General features: G+C 38.0%; 2 protein-coding genes across 2 annotated transcripts; one reads left to right on the top strand and one right to left on the bottom strand.

The window, feature by feature from the left end:
• Nucleotides 1-937: 937 nt before the first annotated feature.
• Nucleotides 938-7,926, top strand: LOC102704400 (lysine-specific demethylase JMJ25-like). Its single transcript, XM_040520659.1, has 16 exons — nt 938-1,285; nt 1,983-2,072; nt 2,811-2,960; nt 3,051-3,184; nt 3,604-3,703; nt 3,830-3,962; nt 4,031-4,094; nt 4,174-4,960; nt 5,339-5,671; nt 5,789-6,029; nt 6,106-6,485; nt 6,587-6,659; nt 6,746-6,831; nt 6,946-7,065; nt 7,154-7,221; nt 7,323-7,926. Exons 1-16 carry the CDS (start codon nt 938-940, stop codon nt 7,483-7,485), a joined length of 3,270 nt encoding a protein of 1,089 aa, XP_040376593.1. The 3' UTR covers nt 7,486-7,926.
• Nucleotides 7,927-17,847: 9,921 nt separating this feature from the next.
• LOC102709624 (replication protein A 32 kDa subunit A) lies at nt 17,848-21,008 on the bottom strand. Its single transcript, XM_006648102.2, has 10 exons — nt 20,870-21,008; nt 20,634-20,753; nt 20,452-20,549; nt 19,669-19,710; nt 19,460-19,537; nt 19,302-19,380; nt 19,083-19,178; nt 18,919-19,001; nt 18,392-18,460; nt 17,848-18,292 (listed from the first exon to the last, which is right to left on the bottom strand). The coding sequence occupies exons 1-10, from the start codon at nt 20,957-20,959 to the stop codon at nt 18,208-18,210; spliced, it is 840 nt and encodes a 279-aa protein (XP_006648165.1). The 5' UTR covers nt 20,960-21,008; the 3' UTR covers nt 17,848-18,207.
• Nucleotides 21,009-21,444: the final 436 nt, after the last annotated feature.

The following is a 21,444-nucleotide window of genomic DNA, read 5'->3' on the forward strand; positions in this document are numbered from 1 at the left end:
ACGTACACACCTTTTGATTGTGGAAGTTCTAGATGTTAATGGTAGACGCTGATTGATACAGTTTAATAGAAAAAACAATATTTATTTACAGAAATAGAAGGAAAAATTATATACCATATTAAATAACCACATTTAAAATATATCGTTGGTATCCGCTGTCCAATCATCTTTCTATGCATATGCATAATTGATTCGCAATGTTCAGTAGCTAAAAAACATGCGAACCATTTAATTTCGGTTGGTTTGGATTATAATGTCTAAGATTGATCGATGTAATTATGTGGATACAAAAGCAAGGTACATATATTAATTCAATTACCACATTTAATATTTAGAGACCCGCTTAAAGCCGCGCGGAAAAAGGGCCATCAGTATCCGTAAGCCAATCATTTGGATATACGAGTAATAGCTGCTCAATGTTCATTAGTGAAAAATTGGAGCTTATACAGACTTACCAAATACACACAAGAACACAGTTGCTTCTAGGCCGTGTTTTTTCCTCCGTTTTTTTCCACGGCTTTTTATGTGCTCCATAAATTGCTAAGTAATTGGTTTAACACTTTAAATAAAATTTTAATTTTATGCTGGTTAATTTTATCGTTTATTAAATTTAAACAAAAATTAAATAATTAGATAATCTTCATCTTTCGTATAGAAAAAGAGCAAACTTATAAGCCAAAATTTGAATTTTTAAATTTAATTTGAAGTTGGTTTATGTTTTTTTTGCTAAGTCTATTTTTTAGCTTTGGCTTTTAATTAGATCGCCAAGAATATATATATATTTATATTTTTATAAATATGCTGTTTTTTTCATAAAATACCTAAAAATCACCCCGGAGCTACGGTGTAAAACATGTACGGACTTCTAGAAGTAGAAAGCAAAAATGAGCCAAAAAAATAATATTCAGAAAGCGAAACGAGCAAAAACGGAGGACCTATGTGTAAGAATGGTGGAGCCTTGGAAGCTGGAGTGCAGGCGGCCATAAAAGGACACTTGAGAGCTCCTTCCGCCGACGCACCCGCCGCTCTCTCGTCTCGTCCCCGCCCCAAGGCGCACCACGCCATGGCGGAGGTGGAGGCGACCGACGGATTCGGCCAGGAGGCGAAGCGGAAGCGGGGGAGACCGAGAGGATCGGGCAAGGGGAAGCGCCTGAGCGGCGGCGACCGGGCGCCGGCGATGAGGCCAGAGGGCGAGGGGCTCGGTGTTGCGTCCAGGCTCAGGGATAGGAAGCCGCCGCCCGCCGCCTTCAGCCAACTCGACGGCATTGACGATGATGATGACGAGGTACGGAATCTCTCTCCTGTCACGTGTGTTCATCAGACGGGTTGCTAATCGAGCAGCCGTTGGTTTTTTTTTAATAATAAAAAAATCTACTCAGTTTCCGCTCGAGTCTATACCATTTACGAGTTCCAAAATATTCTGTTCCATACTTATATACCACCAGTTTTGTGTCGTCTGCATCGAATCCAAATCCGAATCACTGTATATACTACTTCCTTTCGTACTAAAATGTATCCAGTTTCAGAAATGATGATGGTGATTAGGTAAGTTGGTGGGAATGATCGGAGAAATATTGTGATTGGTTGAGAATAGAATCGTAGTTGAGAAAATTAAATGGAGAATGATTGTGAATGGATGAGATGAGCCAGGTGGAGAAATAGTTTCATTTTGGAACAAAGAATGTGTATAGAAATAGTTTCATTTTGGACAGAGTAAGTACGACATTATCCGTCCGAATCTGATAAACTATTGTCCTTAAATTTTTGGGCACCATTACTAATTTTCATCTCGTACTATTGCTAAGAATATATTCTGCGTGGTACGAATGTTCGGCACTTTTTTTTCTATTTCATTCTCCACAAACGGGACACACTTCTGTTTCAGTGCTTGTATTACTTTTATCTTTATCTCAGAAAGGAATTTGGTATCTTGATGCGAAGCTTCTACTGAGTACTGACTGATTGCTGGTACATTGCCATAGCTTCTCAACAAACCCACAAGACGTGATGCAGGGAAGAAGAGAGGGTCCAGGAAAAAGAAAATGGATCAAGAGAACATCAAAAGCCATAGGGTAAATTACTCAACGTTCCTTGCACAAGTTATTATTATTATTATTTGGAACGGTTTGGTCTGTGATCATGCACGCATTTCGCTATATATTTGCTTCCAAGTTTTGAACGATTGCTACTTGACCTGTTGCCTCCAGAAAAAAAATGAAGTACTCTGATACTTACTAACAAGCTATATGCGATTATTCGAGCAAGCCAAATTTCCCATTTAAATTTTATTTTGTTTAGCGTTGACATGATTATCAAGTCTGACTAGTAAAACTGCAGTTTTTCCGTTAATTTTAATCGCTTTAGTTTTTGCTTAATGGTTAACCCATCATTAGTTTTTCTTCAACTAGCTTGTTTCAAGATTCTATGTGCGCTGGTTTGGGTGTTTTATGTAGATTTTCCAACCCTATAAGTGCTTGCGTGAATGCTTGTCTTTTTTAAATAATGGTTTAATGCTTGTAACTGATTACATGCTTGATTTAAGCATGTTGTTGCCATTCAAAGCATGAAAATTCCAGAAGTTCATGTAGTTTCTTGGAAGGTGTTTAACCTAGTTAGAGCTTAGAAGCTTAGAATTGTCGCTTGTGTGTACGCTAGGAAGCGAAACATAATCCATGCCCTTAGATATATTTTCAAGAATAAGCATAAGGCTTGCTTATTTTTGTATTAAGCGTGGGGGGAACTGGCTTACAACAGATCCCTGCCCTTAGATACTGATACTGGAATAACCCATGATTTTCTTTCATTGACAGCATAATGCAAATGCAGTAAAGGACACGATATTATGCAATCATAAGGTTTTGAATACTGCAAAGAAGCGTAAGAGAGGAGGTGCAGCAGTGGCCAAAGAACACGATGATGCCCCATTTTCCAAAGGAGGAAACTCTGATGAAAATAATGCGGTAAACAACAAGTTTCCTTGTATGAGTATTTTAAATAATTTTATAACTGTTCTGATCCATGTATTTACCTTTTATTGTATCAAATTCTAGAAAGGGAAGAAGAAAATGTTGACTGGTGAAAATGCGCTAATGTGTCACCAATGCCAGAGAAATGACAAAGGGAGAGTGGTCTGGTGCAAGACGTGCAACAATAAGCGCTTCTGTGTGCCATGCATTAATCAATGGTGTGCCAACTTGTCTTTAGCTTCTTGTCTGCTAGCTGGACTCCCAGCCTAAGGGGTGATCGTTTGGCTCTTTTAGGGTGATATTTTTGCAAATGAAAAATAATTTATGAATAAAATTTTTATAAACGTGTTCTTAGCGATCTAAAAGCCAAGGCTAAGAAATAAACTATAGTTAAAAATCTCAAAATCAACTTTAAATTTAAGGTTAAAAATTTAAATTTTGGCTTATAAGCATAAACAAAAGCGAAAAGATGAGGCTGCTACTGTTTTCCTATAGGTTACAATGCACATTTTGCTTTGTCTTACCCATAGTCCCATGATACCCTGTTTTCTGCTTACATAATTTTTATGTTTTTATGCATTCTACTTCTAGTAACCTTTTAAGCTGATATCATGTATTGTATTATTCAACATAACAGGTATCCTGATTTGCCTGAAAATGAATTTGCTGCAAAATGCCCTTATTGTCGCAAAAATTGTAATTGCAAGGCATGCCTACGAATGAGAGGAGTTGAAGAGGTTTACATTTCTATTTATCTTTTATTTACAGTATTTCCAGTTTTTCTGATCATGTTTTAGAAGTTCAAAAAATGACAATTTTCTAGTGTTCTAACTGAATAGTTCATTGCATTCCTCATGAGGCAGCCTCCAAGAAAGGAAATTTCTGAAGAAAATCAGATTCGTTATGCCTGTCATGTGGTACGCCTGTTGCGTCCTTGGCTGATAGAACTGCGACGGAAGCAGATGGTGGAGAAGGAGTTAGAGGCTAAGATACAAGGTATGGTTTTCTATTTCACAGACTGGAAGCTGATATGGCTGTGAATGCTCGTCTTATTTTGTTTACAGGTGTTTCTGTTGAAGAAATAAAGTTGGAACAAGCTGTTTGTGATCTAGATGAGCGTGTTTATTGGTTAAGTTCTTTCCTTGTTTACTTTGTGCAATGCTGTAATAGCATAAAGCATCTGATCCAATTTTATTGTCAATTGCAGCAATAGATGTAGGACTTCTATAGTTGATTTTCATAGAAGCTGCAAGCACTGTTTCTATGACTTGTGCCTAACCTGCTGCCAGGAGCTTCGCAAAGGTGAGATTCCTGGAGGAGAAGAGGTTGAAATTGTGGATCCTGAAAATAGAGACAAGGGTTATGCATTTGGTAAGATTCCTCTGTCAAACGATGAGAATCAAATGGCCTCTTTGAAATGTCATAGTGACATCCCAAACGGTGAGTCCTACGATGGCATGATTTCTGATGAAAATCAAAAGAAGATTCTGTTACTCTGGAAAGCAAACGCTGATGGTAGCATACCTTGCCCACAAAAGGAAAAAGGCGACTGCAGTTGTTCATCTCTAGATCTGAAATGCTTGTTTCCAGAGAAGTTGCTGGCCGAGTTAGAAGATAGAGCTGAGGAAGTCTTCAGAAGTGAAACATTTGCAAAAGAACTAGCTAGAACGAGTGACCTGTGCCCTTGTTTTGATCACTCAGGCAAGATAAGAAGCGACAGCACAAAATTACGCCACGCTGCAAATAGGGAGGACTCGAGTGATAACTACTTGTACTGTCCAGTGGCAACTGCTATCCAAGATGATGACCTGTTGCACTTTCAGATGCATTGGGCAAAGGGCGAACCAGTTGTTGTTTCAGACACTCTTAAGTTAACTTCTGGTCTTAGTTGGGAGCCGATGGTTATGTGGCGGGCACTACGAGAACGAACCAAAGGCAAGGCAGAAGATGAGCAGTTTGCTGTGAGGGCAGTAGATTGCCTCGACTGGTGTGAGGTGAGGATCTCTAATGTGTTTATGTGGTAATCCTTTTCTCTTGAGGATATTAATTAGTTTATTTATTGTACTTTACCATATTTGCTCATACTTTTTTACATAGTTGGCATAATCTATTTTTTCGGTAGAATCACATAAGATAATGCTTATTTCAAACGCTACAATGAAAAAATGTGTACATGTATTGCCTTTTCAGAGGAAAGTGATACGCATAATGATTAAGTAATCATACCATTTTAATTGATTTTATTGATCCATTAGTGGATTGAGCTTCTCTTTTAAGTAATTTTTGTTGTGCGTCTCGTTTGAATTGAGAGAAACTTATCTCTTCGTTTACAGTTGAACTTGCACTTATGACATTCATGTTTGATTTTCCAGGTGGAAATTAACATACACATGTTTTTTATGGGATATACAAGGGGTAGAACTCATCCCAGGACTTGCTGGCCTGAGATGCTTAAGCTAAAGGACTGGCCTCCTTCTAGTTCATTTGATCAGCGATTGCCTCGCCATGGTGCTGAATTCATCAGTGCATTGCCATTTCCGGAGTATACTGATCCACGATATGGTCCACTAAATCTTGCAGTGAAGCTACCTGCTGGTGTCCTGAAGCCAGATCTTGGGCCAAAAAGTTACATTGCCTATGGATTTTCTGAAGAGCTGGGCAGGGGTGATTCTGTAACCAAACTTCACTGTGACATGTCTGATGCAGTATGTGTCTGTTTTTATAACGATACCTTTAAATATAATTTATTTTCTATTTTGTTGCTTGTGGTTTACTTGTTTTTCTGGGCAATGGTTAATTGCGAAAGGTGTCTGTTTCACCAGGTAAACATCTTAACACACACAGCGGAAGTGCCCTGTGGGACTTATGATGCTGGTCAGATTAAAAAGGTACAGAAGCAAATGAAAATGCAAGATTATATGGAAATATATGGGACGATGCAATCAGGCAGTGAACTCAAGCCATCCGCATGCCCGGTTGAATTGGGAGATAAATCTGTTGATGTAGCACCGAAGGCTTCGTGCAGCAAAGAAAATATTCATACCTTTAAAGACAAGTTGAAAGGTTGGAGAAAATTCACTTTTAATGGATCTTGTAGCTCAATTTAAGTTTTGTTAAGTTTCTTGCTTACATCATGCAGGTTTGGATATAAACGCTTTACCAGCTGATGATGCTGGAGATGATGCCAGGGATGAAGCACTGTCCTATGAATCTTTAGCACGTAGTGAAGTAGCTCAGTGTCCAAACCATTACCATGAGGCCTATAATTCTGATATTACATGTAATGGAGTTCAGAGGTGTCGAAAGAAAGCTAGAGGTTGTCCTCCGCAGACAGGTCCAGAGGTAACAGAGCACCAGAAAAGTGGTGGTGTGAAGACAGCTCCAGAGGTATCAGAGCACCAAAAAAGTGGTGGTGCTTTGTGGGACATTTTCCGAAGAGAGGACACCGAGAAATTGCAAGATTTTCTTAGGAAGCATGCCTCAGAATTTCGGCACATCCATTGCAATCCAGTGAAACAGGTTCTCTCTGACTCTCTATGCCGTTGTTACATATAGCATTTTAGTTTCCTCTGTCTTTTGTTGATCAACAGCTATGTTGAGCAATTGCGTTAACTCTGCAGGTTATTCATCCAATTCATGATCAATCTTTCTATTTAACTGCGGAGCATAAAATAAAGCTGAAGGAAGAATATGGTTGATGAACATCTTTGATTCTCTGCAGCACATTGTTTCATGACCATGCTTGTTTTTATATGCGTATGTTGGATTTGCTGCTTTAGGTGTTGAGCCTTGGACCTTTGAGCAGAAGCTTGGCGAAGCAGTTCTGATTCCAGCCGGATGTCCTCACCAAGTCAGGAATTTGAAGGTGTGATGGAATTACTGTAAATGGATATATACTATTTTTCCCTTCCTCTTGAAGTTTGCATCAGTTATGTGGGGGCTGAAAATTGAAAGCTAATTTGAACTGAACTGTGTCCAGTCTTGCATCAAGGTTGCTCTGGACTTTGTTTCCCCTGAGAATGTTGGCGAGTGTGTTAGGCTGACCGATGAATTTAGACGACTTCCATCTTCTCACAAGGCTAAAGAAGACAAACTGGAGGTTAGCATATCCCAATATTTGAGCTGTGGTTGAAATATGCGGTGTTTGATATGGTGATTGACTTGAAGTTGATTTCTGTGTTTTACAGATTAAGAAGATGGCTCTACATGCTCTGAACGAAGTTATAAACTTTTTGGATCCTCCTTCCTCGGAAAGGTGAGCAAGCTGACATTAGCCCAAATTTCTTTCGCTGTAAACGTAACAGTAGTGAAGTTGATACATTCCGAGCATTCCATGTCGCGTGATTGATTGATCAGGTCAAAGAGAAAGGATGGTGAGGCCAAGGATGAAGCTGAAACATCAGATGGTAAAGAGCGTAGAAGGCCAAGTGATGAGGAAGGTGGTCAGTCTAGGAGTGAAGCAGCAGAGAGGAAGCCTACAAGGGGACGTGGTCGACCCAAAAAAAGCTCGTGCAGGTGATTGATTCGTTGCCCTGATCGATGGCAGTAAAGGATGATGCATGCATTTTGGAGGAAGGAGAGGGAGACTGATGCAATGTCATGTAGTAGTGCCCTGTTGGTAATCTTCACTTTGGCTTGAAATATAGCTACTACTAGCTCTCTCTATGTGTGTGACTCTGTTAGTGGATTCATGAATCGAATGAATCCGGTCCATGGTTTCAGTTGTAGTACATGCTCCATGGTTTCAGTTGTAGTACCGAACCAAACGGATTGGTTGGGATGGCCCATTTGTTGGATTCAGATTATCAGAGCACTCCATATTACTACTGCTTGTTTCCCGTAGTCTGAATTTTATCCTCCATTCCCATGGGTGGAAAAAATTGAGCTGAGCAAAGTAAGGAAAAAGAAGTAACAACAATTGTGGATCTCAAATAAACATTACTGCAAATATCAGATACTACAGGAGTGATGAAAGTGGTGGCATACCATGGTACGCTGACATATGTACGCTACACTGCTGCAGCATTATGACTTATGTATACTAGCATCCTTGTAGATTCTGCCAGAAGAAAAATGTCAGCACCAACATGAGCAGCGGTAAATGGTAATGTTATCTCAATGAGAAGGAAAATTAGGAGAATCACCAGTGGTTCATTTACCAGGTATGGATTGGTCGCTAGCCTCGGCCTCTTTAAACATGTGCCAGAGTCATAAAGCCTATTCGGTTGGAAGTGGATGAATACGAAGACATGCTCTTATTAATTTATAGGATTTTTTTTAAAATCAATCTAAGTGGATGGAATTTTTTCTATGTTTTCTTACTTTAATTTTCCTATACTTTATTTCTATGAACCGAATAAATTATAAGGAATTAAACCTTAGCAATCAAATATTTTGTTTTTTCTTAAAACCAAATACACCCTTAGGGTATGTCCAATTGGATAGATGTGCTTGGATGGGAGATGATAACTTTTTTTTATGTGTTTGGTTCATCAATGAGCAAGGATATAACAACCACTAAGAAAATATTCTTTTAATATGCCAGATGAGTGAATTTGGCTGATTTGGACAAGATTCAAATGATTCAACTTATCTCATGTGTGATCTGATTACATTGTTATATTCATTATAATTAAATTCAAGATATCTAATGATTATATATATATATATATATATATATATATATATATGACAAGTGGACCCACTATATTTTGGCTTATTCCATTCATCTTATGTCCCTCCAAACAAATGAGAAATTAGATAATTACATCCAATGTAAACCAAAGAAAAATGGATGGTCATATCCAACACATTATGGATGACCATAATCCATATACTGTCCACCTATAATCGTGAACCAAACACATACGAGAACGACGACATACTCATGGATATATATGAGTGTGGTGCATATCTAATACTCCCTCCATTTTTTTTATATGACGCTATTGACTTTTAGGTCCACGTTTAACCATTCGTTTTATTAAAAAAATATATATAATTATTAATTATTTTGTTATAATATAATTTATTATTATAGGAACTTTAAGTATGCATTATAATTTTGCATATTTGGATATAAATTTTGAATAAGACGAATGGTCAAACGTAATGCTAAAAGTCAACGGTGTCATACATAAAAATACGGAGGGAGTAATATATATGTTCGCGCATATCTTACATGTACTTAAAAAAATAGATAATTGATACTCAATAGCGGATCAACTAAATCACATTGTATCGCGTTGGGCTCTATCTTTGTCTTCAATTGGTGTCGTAGAGTCATGTTGTTGCTTATGTGCTGCGAGATGTTTCGATCATAAGTTTTTTCTCTTTTCCGTAACCTATCTAGGGTTTTTACCTATCGAATATATTTGGTGGTCCTTCTGCCAGTATTTCAACAAAAGAAAAATACTCAATAGCGGTCACAGGCTCATGTACATGCTAATCGATCATTGAAGCGCGTCATCCACTAGATTGGAAATGGGAACGATGGATACGTATGCGTGCCCCACTGCTACGGGTTTCAATCGCCAACACGGTCCTGTATTTTTGTTTCTTTTACCTCCCAACATATATATGGACATAAATGCAGCAGTCAGAAAATGTTGGTCTGAAATTCTGAACATGTATGTGGTGAGTGACAGATATTTTTTTTTTTCTGTTCTTTTGGCCACAAAAATGATGATGATGATGACAATAATGCATCATCGTAATCATGATCACTAACAGTCAGAGGTAGATGGATCGGATGGGGAAGCATGCATTTGTTTGGTTGTCTGAGGCAGACAGCGGTGCAGCAAGCAAACAAACAAAACCAAAAGGTCGCCTAAACTAAAGTTGTTTTTGTTCGCTTTGCTTTATGGCTCTTCCTTCCTTCCATCGCTTGGCACACCCCACTCACCACCCACTGTTCCTCACTACAGTATCAGCTTGTAGTCCTAGTGGTACATTTTTCACAGGTCACGGCAGCAATGAGCACCCATGAAACATCTTTCTATCTTGTCTATGCTACTTCTACAAAATATCCTAGCGCGAATGCAGGTATTTATAGGATTCAAATTTTGTGCCACGATACAAGCTTTTTAATGATTCGTATTATTTGAATCATTTTAATAATTTTTAACCTAGCTAGATGCTTAGAAAGGGAATTTAATCCATTTGAGATTCAAAAATTGATCTCTGAAGTGAATAAAAAAATCCTATGATATTTCCTTAGTCTATGCTAAAAATCCAAAAAATACTTATATTTTAGAGAGAGAACAAATTAACGAGGAGAAGATCTGGACAAGGAATTAAAAGGAACAAAACACTATCATCTCTGAACGTATTTACATGGCCTCGCCCTTATACATCAGATTAGAGCTGTGGCAGCTTCAGAAATTTTTCGTTAGATGGTTGTATCCCACTCTCCAAAATTTTATAACAGCACAAATTTAATATATTTGTACAATTTTTCTCAAAGTATTACATAAATATAACGATAATACATCATAACATGATAAATCCATTAAAAGTGACATTTTGAGTTTAAATGTTGCAAAACACGACATGAATAGTTTAGTGGGGGTATGACTGTAATGTGGATTTAGGCTAAATTGAGGGGTGGAGGTTCTTCTAAACCAAAACCAAAATTAAGGGTGGTCGGTCCCTGGATTTAGGCCAAATTTAGGGGTCGAGATCCTTTTAAACCAAACTTGAGGATGGTCAAGTAGAGGTATGGGAGCCTCGGCCTGAAAACTAGCTACTACCTGGAGATCCATATTGTGTGAACATTTCTGGTCATCTTTAGGGTGTTTAAAAGAAAGAAAAATCAAATGATATATTTGCAAATAAAAAATAATTTATGAATAAAACTTTAGGGTGTCTATAATAATTAAAAGTCAAAACTGGAAAATAAATTTTGCTGAAAAACCTCAAAATTTAAATTTTAGGTTACAACTCAAATCCAAAGCCATAAGATGACCCGTTGGTCTTTTTACGGTTGCTTTTTTTGGAGCCTATTTAAGCTACTATGCATCAAGAAGAGGGTGTACTTAGCAGTGGCTTTAGGCCACGTTCGGCACTAGCATCAAGTTATCTAAACCCCTCATTTTTCATGCTTTCTGAACTGCTAAATAGTGTATTTTTGGCGAAAATTTTTATATAAAAGTTATTCTAAAAATATATTAATCTATTTTATATTTTTTAATAATTTAAATTAATTAATTATATACTAATCTATTATTACGTTTTTCGCACTAGATAACTAATCCACCTCCTCTTTAGCCGAACGCGGCAGATAACTAATCCACCTCCTCTTTAGCCTAACGCGGCTTAGTCTACTGATATATTTACTCCGATTTTTATTTCCATGCCATTTCATTCTAGTATTTCACATTCACTTTTGCTGCAAATCTTTTTCCAAGCCCGGCAGCAGCAGCTGCTCCTGCTGATTGAATGAAAGCCACCCTGCACCTAAAAAGCTACAGAGTGTGGTGCATGCTCTCTCCACCCCCACATCCAATCCTGCCTAATCATATGTTGCTTGCCCCCCTTTTATTACTGCTCTGCTGTCTGCCTCCTCTCTGCCATGTCAAAACCTGCAAATTCAGTATCTGCATGTCTGAATGTTCCAGCTACTTCTTCAGATCGACTGATTGAGGCCTCAAGATCTATGTCGCTGGTTTACGCATTTCTGCAAGTGTATTAGTAGCTCCATCCCGGAATAACTTTATTTTTCGTTTTTCCGTGTCCAACGTTTGACCATGCGTCTTATTTAAAAAATTAGTCACGCATAAAGTATTATTTATATTTTATCATCTAGTAACAACAAAAATATTAATCGTAAAAATTTTTTAAATAAGACGAAAAGTCAAAATATTGTATCAAAAAACTGACAAATGAATTTATTATGGGACGGAGGTAGTGCACTGGCTAGCAACATTCTAACTGAGGAAAGAAAAAATTGATGAATGGTTTTATTTTTGTGGTAATTCATTCATACTAGAGTAGATGGCATGGAGTAGTGCCTGGGTGGGTTAAATCTTGCATATGATTAGTTCCTGATTCGCTTTAACTGTTTAGGATGTAAAGAGTACAGGCTGCCAGCTTTTATCTACAGCATATGCACCACTGTATATATACTTGCTGCAGTGAGTCCATCTGCAGGGATCTATACTGGTTGCATGCATGAGCAGAATATGATAGTATAAGAATTGACAGCAGCTAGGGCGCAATTAAACAAACCAAAGCAAAGTATGTCACGCGTAGATTGTAGCACTCTATATGCATCGATCGATTCAGAAACAAATTAATCTTGAAACTCACCACACTCAGTAGGTAATTTAGTACTAGCCTTGCCTGTATATGCAGTGCCACCATCAGAAGATTCAGACATATAGTAGTTTCAATCGTCTCAGCTTTAACATAATTATTTCCAACGCAAACATGATAACAAACGCACATTGTTAGATAAAGAGAGCTTTATTGATCTTAGACAATTCAGTACATACAGAAGACAGGAACTGCATCAATGCTACGCATGAACATATACACTACTAATTAGGCGGTGCTGCTGGTGGATCAAGAAGAAGCTGTGCTGTCTGCCTGCATGGATGAAATGAAAGAAATCAAGGAAGCATGCAACGTGATGATTGCTGCAGGGCCTGCGGCTCGATCGATCGATCGCCAAACATGAAATTATTCGCAGCTATAGCTATGGTGGCTAGCTATCACCATACATGCACGCAGAGGCAGAGATGCAGATGCATGCACAGTGAAAGCACACGCACGGCAGGGCAGGGTAGCTAGGGCGGGCATGCACACGCGCAGATAGCTAGATACATACAATTCAAGGCAGGCTCGCGTCACTTCATCAATCTCCTGCCTGCCTGCATTTGTACAGTTCTAGTAGTAGCTAGTAATGTATGTATACTTGCATCTTTCTTTTGCTTGATATTTAACGTGTACTTGTTGACTGAGCTAACTGATGATTTGAGATGGTCTGGAGTTGTTTTGAAGATGGCAGTGGAAATTACTGTCGATCGCAATCAGTATATGTATCATGCATGTCTATTGAATTGGTAGCTTAATTTGATAGTGGTCGAGTTGCTTCAGATATGAATATGATTCCCAAATATAGACCTGATCGACGAACAGCTGACAGTAATGAGCTGCATGGCAAGAACAATATCCATCCTGTCCATCCAATTGTACTCGAGCGTTCTGCTATTTCTTTCTTGCTCTCAATTCTGAACCCTCAATCAGATGAGCAGCAAGCAGCAGCAGCAGAGACAGTGTGCTATCGGCAGCTGGAGAAGCTTGCAGACTGAATGAGTGTGCAGCAGCAGGCAGCACAAGTGCGTGCCTCTGCTTGGATGGACGGACGCGACAGGTCATCAGCTAGCTTAGGTCGACACCGATGGACGCATGGATCGACAAAACGAAAGCATGCAGCAGCTCAGCCTCAGCTTGCTCCATCCATCGATCGATCCACCGTGCAGTCCTCCTCCTTCGATCTGCTGCTGCTTCTGTTCAGTTCATCTTTTTCTAGATTCGAATGCATATATATGCATCCTGCTCGCTCGTGCACGCTATCTGTCTTAGCTTTCATTTCACAGCTACATGGGAGCAAAAGAGAAGAGATGAACAGTCAAGCACTGGTCCACCATGCAATGCAACGCAAGGACGATTTGATTTACAGATCAAACAATACTACTGTCAAAAGGCTAGCTATCACCGTGTGCCTGCCTATCAAAACTATAATTCGCCATGACTCTTGAGTTCCTTTCATCTACTTCTACAACTATATGTAGCCTTTTACATTAATTAATTCGATTATATATATATATATATATATATATATATATATATATATATATATATATATATATTGATGTAATCAGATATAGCCAGCAGCCTGTTCCAATATATTCTTAATTCTTTGGCGAATCCAGTATATCGATCGTACCTTGAATTATGTCAGTCCTGAATCTGATGGCTAATACTGCATAAATACTACCACACCTAGCTAATTTATGTTGGACATTAATTTTCGCGTAACATTAATTTCTGGAAACAATAATTAGAACACCACATATACATATGGTTCATTCAATCATATGAAAACTATTGTTGCATACACATTTTGGAATGGTATAAACAGTACAAAGTCTCACCCCTTTCTTTTATTTTAATCTTGAGCTAACAACGATCCAATATTGGGCAAAGTCGATCACACACATGCTAGTACTCAACAAAATGGTTAGTTGTATATCCAAGATCAACATAGATGAATTCACAATAAAATCAAATGTGAACATATAAATTAAGAAAATTAATTAAATTAAATTTAGGTGATAATTAATTCACAAAAGTGTATATACATGAGCAGTATGTACCAGATCGTAACGAAAAAGAAAAAATAGATGGACTCACATTACAATTTAGCCAAAAGACTAGCTACAATCAATCTGCAGTTAGCTATACATGTACACAATTATATGCCTTCATGGGCAGAATGCTCAAGTGCAGATGATGAGAATTATCATATGGAAGATGCATGAGATCTGCATGCATGGAGTACTATATATGTGTGTAAATCTATAGTTACCCAAAAATTGAGGCATATATACACTAACCATCCCTTAACAAGGGCTAAGAAACTTGTAGATCTGACCACAAGAGGCACTGAAATTGGGCTGGCCAATCAAGAATTCAAGAAAACTTCGGTTTCAGAACGAATTCAAAGAGAACTGCGCAGAATTGAATTCAACAAGCTATAGTACCAGCAGTAACTTTACCTGGATCAAATCGCATGCATACAGATGGCGGGTGGGAAGTATCTGATTGTAAAAATATTACCTGATCTATATATCCAAGAATTGAATTAAAGCAGCAGCTAGGTAGGTATGTAGTGTAACACATGTATATATATAATTAAGATCGAGGGCACCATGTTTTCCAAGGACTTTCTTGAACTATCAACAAGGCCATATATATTCAGATCGATCGATCGATCTCAGGATCGAGATGCATATATACATGGATGGATGGAAATTAAACCAACCAACGGGCCGGGGATATTCAGATCAGATCGACGGATGCTCGAGTTCACAGTTCAAGAAAGCCTGTGGAGAGCATGGCCGCGATCTATGAGCTGACAGATCGATCACTAGCTAGTAGCTTAATTTGATCAGATCAGAGTTCTTGAGAGAGAAAGAGCTAGAGACATAATTTGGGGGAGAGAGAGAGAGATGATGCAAGGAGGAGGAGGAAGATGGGGCTGTATATAGAGTGGAGAGGGAGGCCAGGGCAGGGGATCTTCTTCGTGTGTAAAGACTATCGGTGAATTTGATCAGAAAGATCGAGATGGATACAAGACGATGGACCGACAAACTTTTGATCCATCCGTACATTCATTCATTCATGAGCATTTTTACTATTCTTTAGTAATTACCTTGAGATACCATTGTTTTCTTTTTAATAAAGAAAGCTTTTATTGATTTCAGATAATTACATTAAGGTGATATATCACTTGAATACCACCAAATTTGATACCTCTTGATATTAGAAAATACTAAATTTTACATAGAAAACCGTGATATCTCATGATATCTTTTTAAATATGGAAAAAATACTCTTCATTCATACATACATGCGTGCATGTTCATCTTTTTTTTAGATTAAAAACACATGATTACGTAATTATCTTTTGGTGATGAACCAGCTTTTAATTTCTGGTCATATAATTCATCCTGGAAATTAATGGCAAATTGCGCGCAAGCTGCATTACGGCCGGGGTGATATGATGATCCATTCAATTTGCATACTGTGAATTGTAGTTAGCTAGGTAGCGGTAACAAATAAACAGTTACTCCATTACAAGTTATTTAACCCCCCCCCCCCATAAATCAAGCTTTACTGAGTTTATAGGAAAACATACACAAACATATAAAATAACAAGCAATATCAATTCATTTATACTGCCACAAGCAATATAAATTTATTTATACTGTCAGTAGAGAGTACCACAGTCGGACTCCAAGATATCTTACGATGGATCTAACAAAACTAAATTTGATGTTGTGTATTTTTCTATAAACTCCATTAAAATTAATTAGAGAAGTTTGACTTAATTACTACGAAAAAAGCAAAATGATTTATAAAGGGAACAGTTGGTTACTACTATAAGTGACATAAATAAATGTAAGTTTGATATTGGGAGCAAGGAAATTAAAGGATGGACCAACCGTACCAACCGGTCGGATCGATCATAAGCTAATTAATCTAGCTAGCCTATTGATATATCATGGATCGATCGAGTACTAGCCTAGCCTAGCCTAGCTGCACGTACGTACCTATTGACACTTTTCACGTGTGTTCTACAACCACTTATATATATCACCAACCAGGCCAGGCAGGATTTGAGACATGCGTACCACTATATCATGCATTCCATCGATTGCCATGGAGCCCATCAAACTTAATATATATATATATATATATATATATATATATATATATATATCAATTAATCGGATTTACTTTAGTTACATATCTCTGTGAGTATTTTTTCTATTCTAAAAGAGATACCTATTTTCTATGTAAAATTTATTATCTTCTAGTATCTAAAGTATCGAGAGATATTAAATTTTACATAGAAAATAGTGATACCTACTGATACCTTCTCAAGGTTTGAGGGTAAAATTGCTCTATCTCTGTCGAGTGATTAAGCAACTACAGTCTTTGCATTAGCTAGCTTGCTAGCTTAATTAATTATATCTACTGTTTATATAGTTAGAGTGTCTATCTGATTGGCTATGCATGTAGGAATGATCATACATCTTACCTACTAACTTATATATGATACGATAAATATCCATGTTAATGCCACAATCGTCCTCTCCATTGTCTCAATTTTAATCTCCATCTACATATTTTAAAAGGAGGTAAAAATGAGCTACTATTTTTTACTCTAAAGTCCTAAAATTACTTCGTTAAATCAAATAAAAAGGAAAGATTTTATGTCATCATTCTGTGGTGGGTCTAGATTAAAATTACCATTTTACTAATGGAAACAGAAGGTAGAAATTCTATATCAAATCCAATTCTGCTTTTTTAAAAATGAATAATGTTAACATATATTAAAGAAACAAAAAAGAAAACTATGAATATAAATGGTACAAAATACTATTTTTCATGTACATTGTCAGAAATCAAGTCTTCTATTGTTAAAAACAAAAGAAATGAAACTTTTATGGGATGAAGGGATTGTCGGATTGTCTAGGTACATAATCTGAATCCGAAGTTATTTAGAATGGAGGTAGTAGTAGTTAAGAGTTATTGTAAGCCATTTTTTTTAAAAAAAACTTACTCCATGCAAAATTATAGGAGAAAATCCACTGGCATACATATGTTATCTGGTCAACCAGTAATGACATGTGCCTAATTAGGTTAGAACCTATATATACTGTTAGGACTAATTAGTAACCTAAACTCCGGCCACTAGAAACAAATACACCTGTAAGCATCCTCTGATATTTTTGTAGGTAGGTCTCCTGGCCAGCTAATTAACCTTGTCTTTTTCCCCTTTGTACTAGTAGTGGAGTAGTGCATATTGTTTTCCTTAATAATTCGCTCCTTTAATTATTTCCAGATCACCAAAGGATGGATGGATCAGTGCTACCTAAGCATAGTACAACACAACATTTGTATGTTAGCCCCGTGCGGCCAGCTCACAATTCATCCACACGCATGTGTTAGTTAGCCAGGTCCATGTGAATGTGAATGTGATCCATCCATCCATTCAACCCCAATGCATGCTTCTCATCCTCAATCATCAATTCCCAGATTATTGTGATTGGACCATCCATCTACCAAAATGCACATAAACCCCAACATAAATTAGCAGTATCATTTTTCTTTAGTTCCTCTCTGATCGATCGATATGATGTGTCAATATCACAATTAAACTAACTGCATCCAAAGAGATCGAGCAATGCTGATGCTGCAAAACAACATACATATATATGTTTTGTCACTCGACACAGATACGGTTACATGAAATTTGTCACTGGATGGAGCACAACAACACTCACACTGGTTAGCATGGCATGAAGCATCTCGATCGTTTCTCGAGTTAACAAGAAAGGAACAGGTTCAAGATCCAATAGGATAGTTTGAGCTGCTTCTTCAGTTTCACTTGGAGCCAGCTTAGGCTAGATGATTATACATATTAGTTAGCAACTGATGCCTCCCTCTACTCATTGAACGCTGACTTGTAGTGAAAATCATCTATTGTTGAGTATATGTGCCCAACATCAACAAGGTAGTCAACAGCTTCCCTGCATGAATTAACACAGCGAGCTAAGCATCAACCACCAGACATAATTTTTCATCGAATCTCTCTGTGTGTGTATGAGAGCAAACGAGTGAGATCAGACCTGATCTTGGGCGTCGGTAGCCTGAAGCGCTTCACGATTTCATCAACGTGCACACCATGCTCGCTCTCGCTGCCAGTTTGATTGATGGTCAGACAAGAAGATAACAGATCGCTACGACAGATAAGCATTCTCCTGGTTAACAGTCCTAGCCAACTATACACACTCTACTTTTGTTTAATCGGCAAATATAATCACCTATATCTTTTCGCTTATGCCTATGCTTATAAACCAAAACTTGAATTTTTAACCTTAAATTTAAAGTTAATTTGGATGTTTTTTCACCGTAGTCTTTTAGATTGCTAAGAATACGCATATACAAGTTTTATTCACAACTTATTTTTCGTTTGCAAATATGCCCCAGATATGTAATAACGGAGCATCGGGTTTTCACAAGAGCTGATGATTCTAAGCAGAAAAGGCAAAAAAAAACAGGGTCTAGCATTCGGACTTCAGTCAAGGTAGTTGACTTGGACAGGACAAGCATTAGTTTTCCTGCAAGGCAAAGGGAGGATGGATGTGCAACTTACACGTTTGCTGGTTCGCGGAAAATTTTCAGCACCTGTTCGTGCAAATCCGTTTCTGATCCATCTGTTACACTGGACACTGGTGCCTGTAGGGGATGAGGGAATATAATCATGGCAGCACAGCAGCTTGTTGTTTGATCAATGCAATAACTGAAAATTCAACTTACTGGGTTGGATTTTGCGGAGGTTGGAGTGGTCATTTCACTGAAACCATAGGAGGATGAGGATCCCATAGCAGAATTTGTTTTTGCAGGGCTGGCAAGCTAAAATGTTAAAGGAAAACATTAGTTTTTTCTCAAGTCAACTTATGAACCTTCTAACTAATGAACACGAGATTACTATTGCAAGATTTTTGTATAGAGCAAGTGTAGATCACAGGAGCATACGCTTGATTTATTGTTCTCTAAATGCATTCGTACGCACTGGATGAAGTGTAGTGTGACCTCATTATAATCGGTTACAGGCCTGAAATGGAAAAAAAAGGAGAGCAAATTAGCTCCATGTCTCATTGCATCAGCAATTCAGCAGAATATATGAACGTTACCTGATAGCGAAAGCAGTAGCACGCTTCCTATCCTGAAGCCCCTTGAGGCTACCAATGACAGAAACATACATTCCATTCCTTTCATTAGGAAGAAGGAGAGCTATGAGAAAAGGTGATAATTCTCAAGGAGAAAGATGGTAACATTCCTCAAAAAATTAAATATGGTCAAATGTATAGAAGCAGGAATGAATGGTATGACTGATACGTACTGAACAGCAGCGGTTTCAGCAGAATCAGAAGCATCATTGACCCTGTAAAATAGATGGAGATAAATAACCATGTAAACTGAAACCTGCTGAAGCCATTAATGGGCAGGCAGAACCATAGGATGTTGTAGTAATGGAGTGGATTCTAAACTCTCAAAAACATCACCTCATCTATTATATGCCATCTAAATAGTCATAACTTTTTTAACATTTTTTTGGCAAGATTAATATGAGATAGTATGACTTCGAATATGACTTCTACAATTTGTAACAAAAATAACAAATTTAACTCTGAACAATATGTATATATTCAAAGTCATATTTGTTATTTTTGCTACAATTTACAAAAGTCATATTTGAACTTACATATTTCTAGAGTTACATGTCTCATTTTTCAGTCAACCAAGTGACATATCTCATATTAATATATATTTTTCTAATATTTTGTATTTTTTATAACTATTTAGATGACATGCAATATATGAGAGGATATCCACGAGAGTTTAGAATTGTTTCCCGTAAAAATGGGCCTAATGTGCTTATTATCATCTAATGCTTGACGGGCTCCAAAAATAGCTAGTATTTATTTGTTTATTCATAGTAGAATGATTAATCATCAACATTCAGGATTGGTAAAAATATTTGCAGATTTTCAGTTGTTTGGCATTCTGGTACGATTGCACTGAAGCTGAACTATATGCAGTAGTAGACATCCAGATATTGCAGTAGAGCAGTAAAACTATACTACGTAGTAGGATCTTAATTGCATCGGCGAAATGGTTTCACCATTTGATGAAATTGAGGCGGCCGGTGCCATCGTCGATCGTGAAGGACACATCCGTGTTCCGCTCCGTCTTGCCACTAACCAACCCCACAACCCTAACCTGCAAACCAGCAAGGAAATCCCAAAACCAAATCAGCACGCTAGCTAAAAAGGACTAAAGGGAGATTCCAATGTTTTTCCATACGTTGGCTGTCTCGACGCCGTCGACGACGAAGGGAGCGCCCTTGTCGCCGGCGCTGCCAGATTGCTGCGCTTCAGAGATCTGCTTCACGGTGAGCGGCGTGGTGCTCGATGCGCCCCGGGTCTAGAAATTGAAAAAACACACCCGGAGAGAGATTTATCCCCGCCTTTTGCGAGTTGTAACCAAGACAAGGATGATGACGATGATGAGAGGAAGGTGGAGAATCGAATCGGGATTACCTTCGAAGGGGTGGTGGAGTCGGCGGCGGCATTCTGGGAGGAGGTGAACTGCGACGGCGAGAAAGGGTCGGGCTGGCTGGAGATCATCATGGTTGCCACTCCTCTCGCGGCGGCGGTGGCGGTGGCGGCGGCGGGTGGGGCGACGGGATCGGAGTGAGATCGAGTAGACTAAAAGCCGAGAGGGGATAAAATAGCGCGGGAGATTGGGGAAAGCAGGAGGCGGAAAGCGCGGGAAATGGCTCCCTTCATTCCCGCCATTTCTCTTCTGATATTTTGCGTTCACTGACAAGCGGGTCCATCCATCTGTACACCTTCTCTCTTAATTCACTGGTATTTTTGGTTCTACACTAAACTCAACCTTGTATAATTGGCTTGCAAACATAAATGAAAATAACTTTTTTCTACAAATTTGGCAATGCCAAAGTTTTGGTTTGGCTAAGTAAGAATAACCCGTAAATAAAATTTTTCTATACATGTTCTTAATACTGAAAAATAAAATATGGTATAAAATATCAAAATTAACTCTAAATTTAAGGTTAAAATTTAAATTTTAGCCTATAAGTAAAGATAGAAGC

This window comes from Oryza brachyantha, chromosome 2 (genome assembly GCF_000231095.2).
Source record: "Oryza brachyantha chromosome 2, ObraRS2, whole genome shotgun sequence".
NCBI classification, from domain to species: domain Eukaryota; kingdom Viridiplantae; phylum Streptophyta; class Magnoliopsida; order Poales; family Poaceae; genus Oryza; species Oryza brachyantha.

Excerpts from the sequence above, each read along its gene's own strand:
- LOC102704400 (XM_040520659.1), top strand. The coding sequence starts at position 938 with ATGTGTAAGAATGGTGGAGCCTTGGAAGCTGGAGTGCAGGCGGCCATA. Across the intron at positions 3,963-4,030 it reads GTTAGAGGCTAAGATACAAG|GTGTTTCTGTTGAAGAAATA; the intron begins GTATGGTTTTCT and ends TTTTGTTTACAG. Across the intron at positions 4,961-5,338 it reads ATTGCCTCGACTGGTGTGAG|GTGGAAATTAACATACACAT; the intron begins GTGAGGATCTCT and ends TTGATTTTCCAG.
- LOC102709624 (XM_006648102.2), bottom strand. The coding sequence starts at position 20,959 with ATGATGATCTCCAGCCAGCCCGACCCTTTCTCGCCGTCGCAGTTCACC. Across the intron at positions 20,754-20,869 it reads ACTCCACCACCCCTTCGAAG|ACCCGGGGCGCATCGAGCAC; the intron begins GTAATCCCGATT and ends TTCAATTTCTAG. Across the intron at positions 19,179-19,301 it reads TAGAGAACAATAAATCAAGC|CTTGCCAGCCCTGCAAAAAC; the intron begins GTATGCTCCTGT and ends TTAACATTTTAG.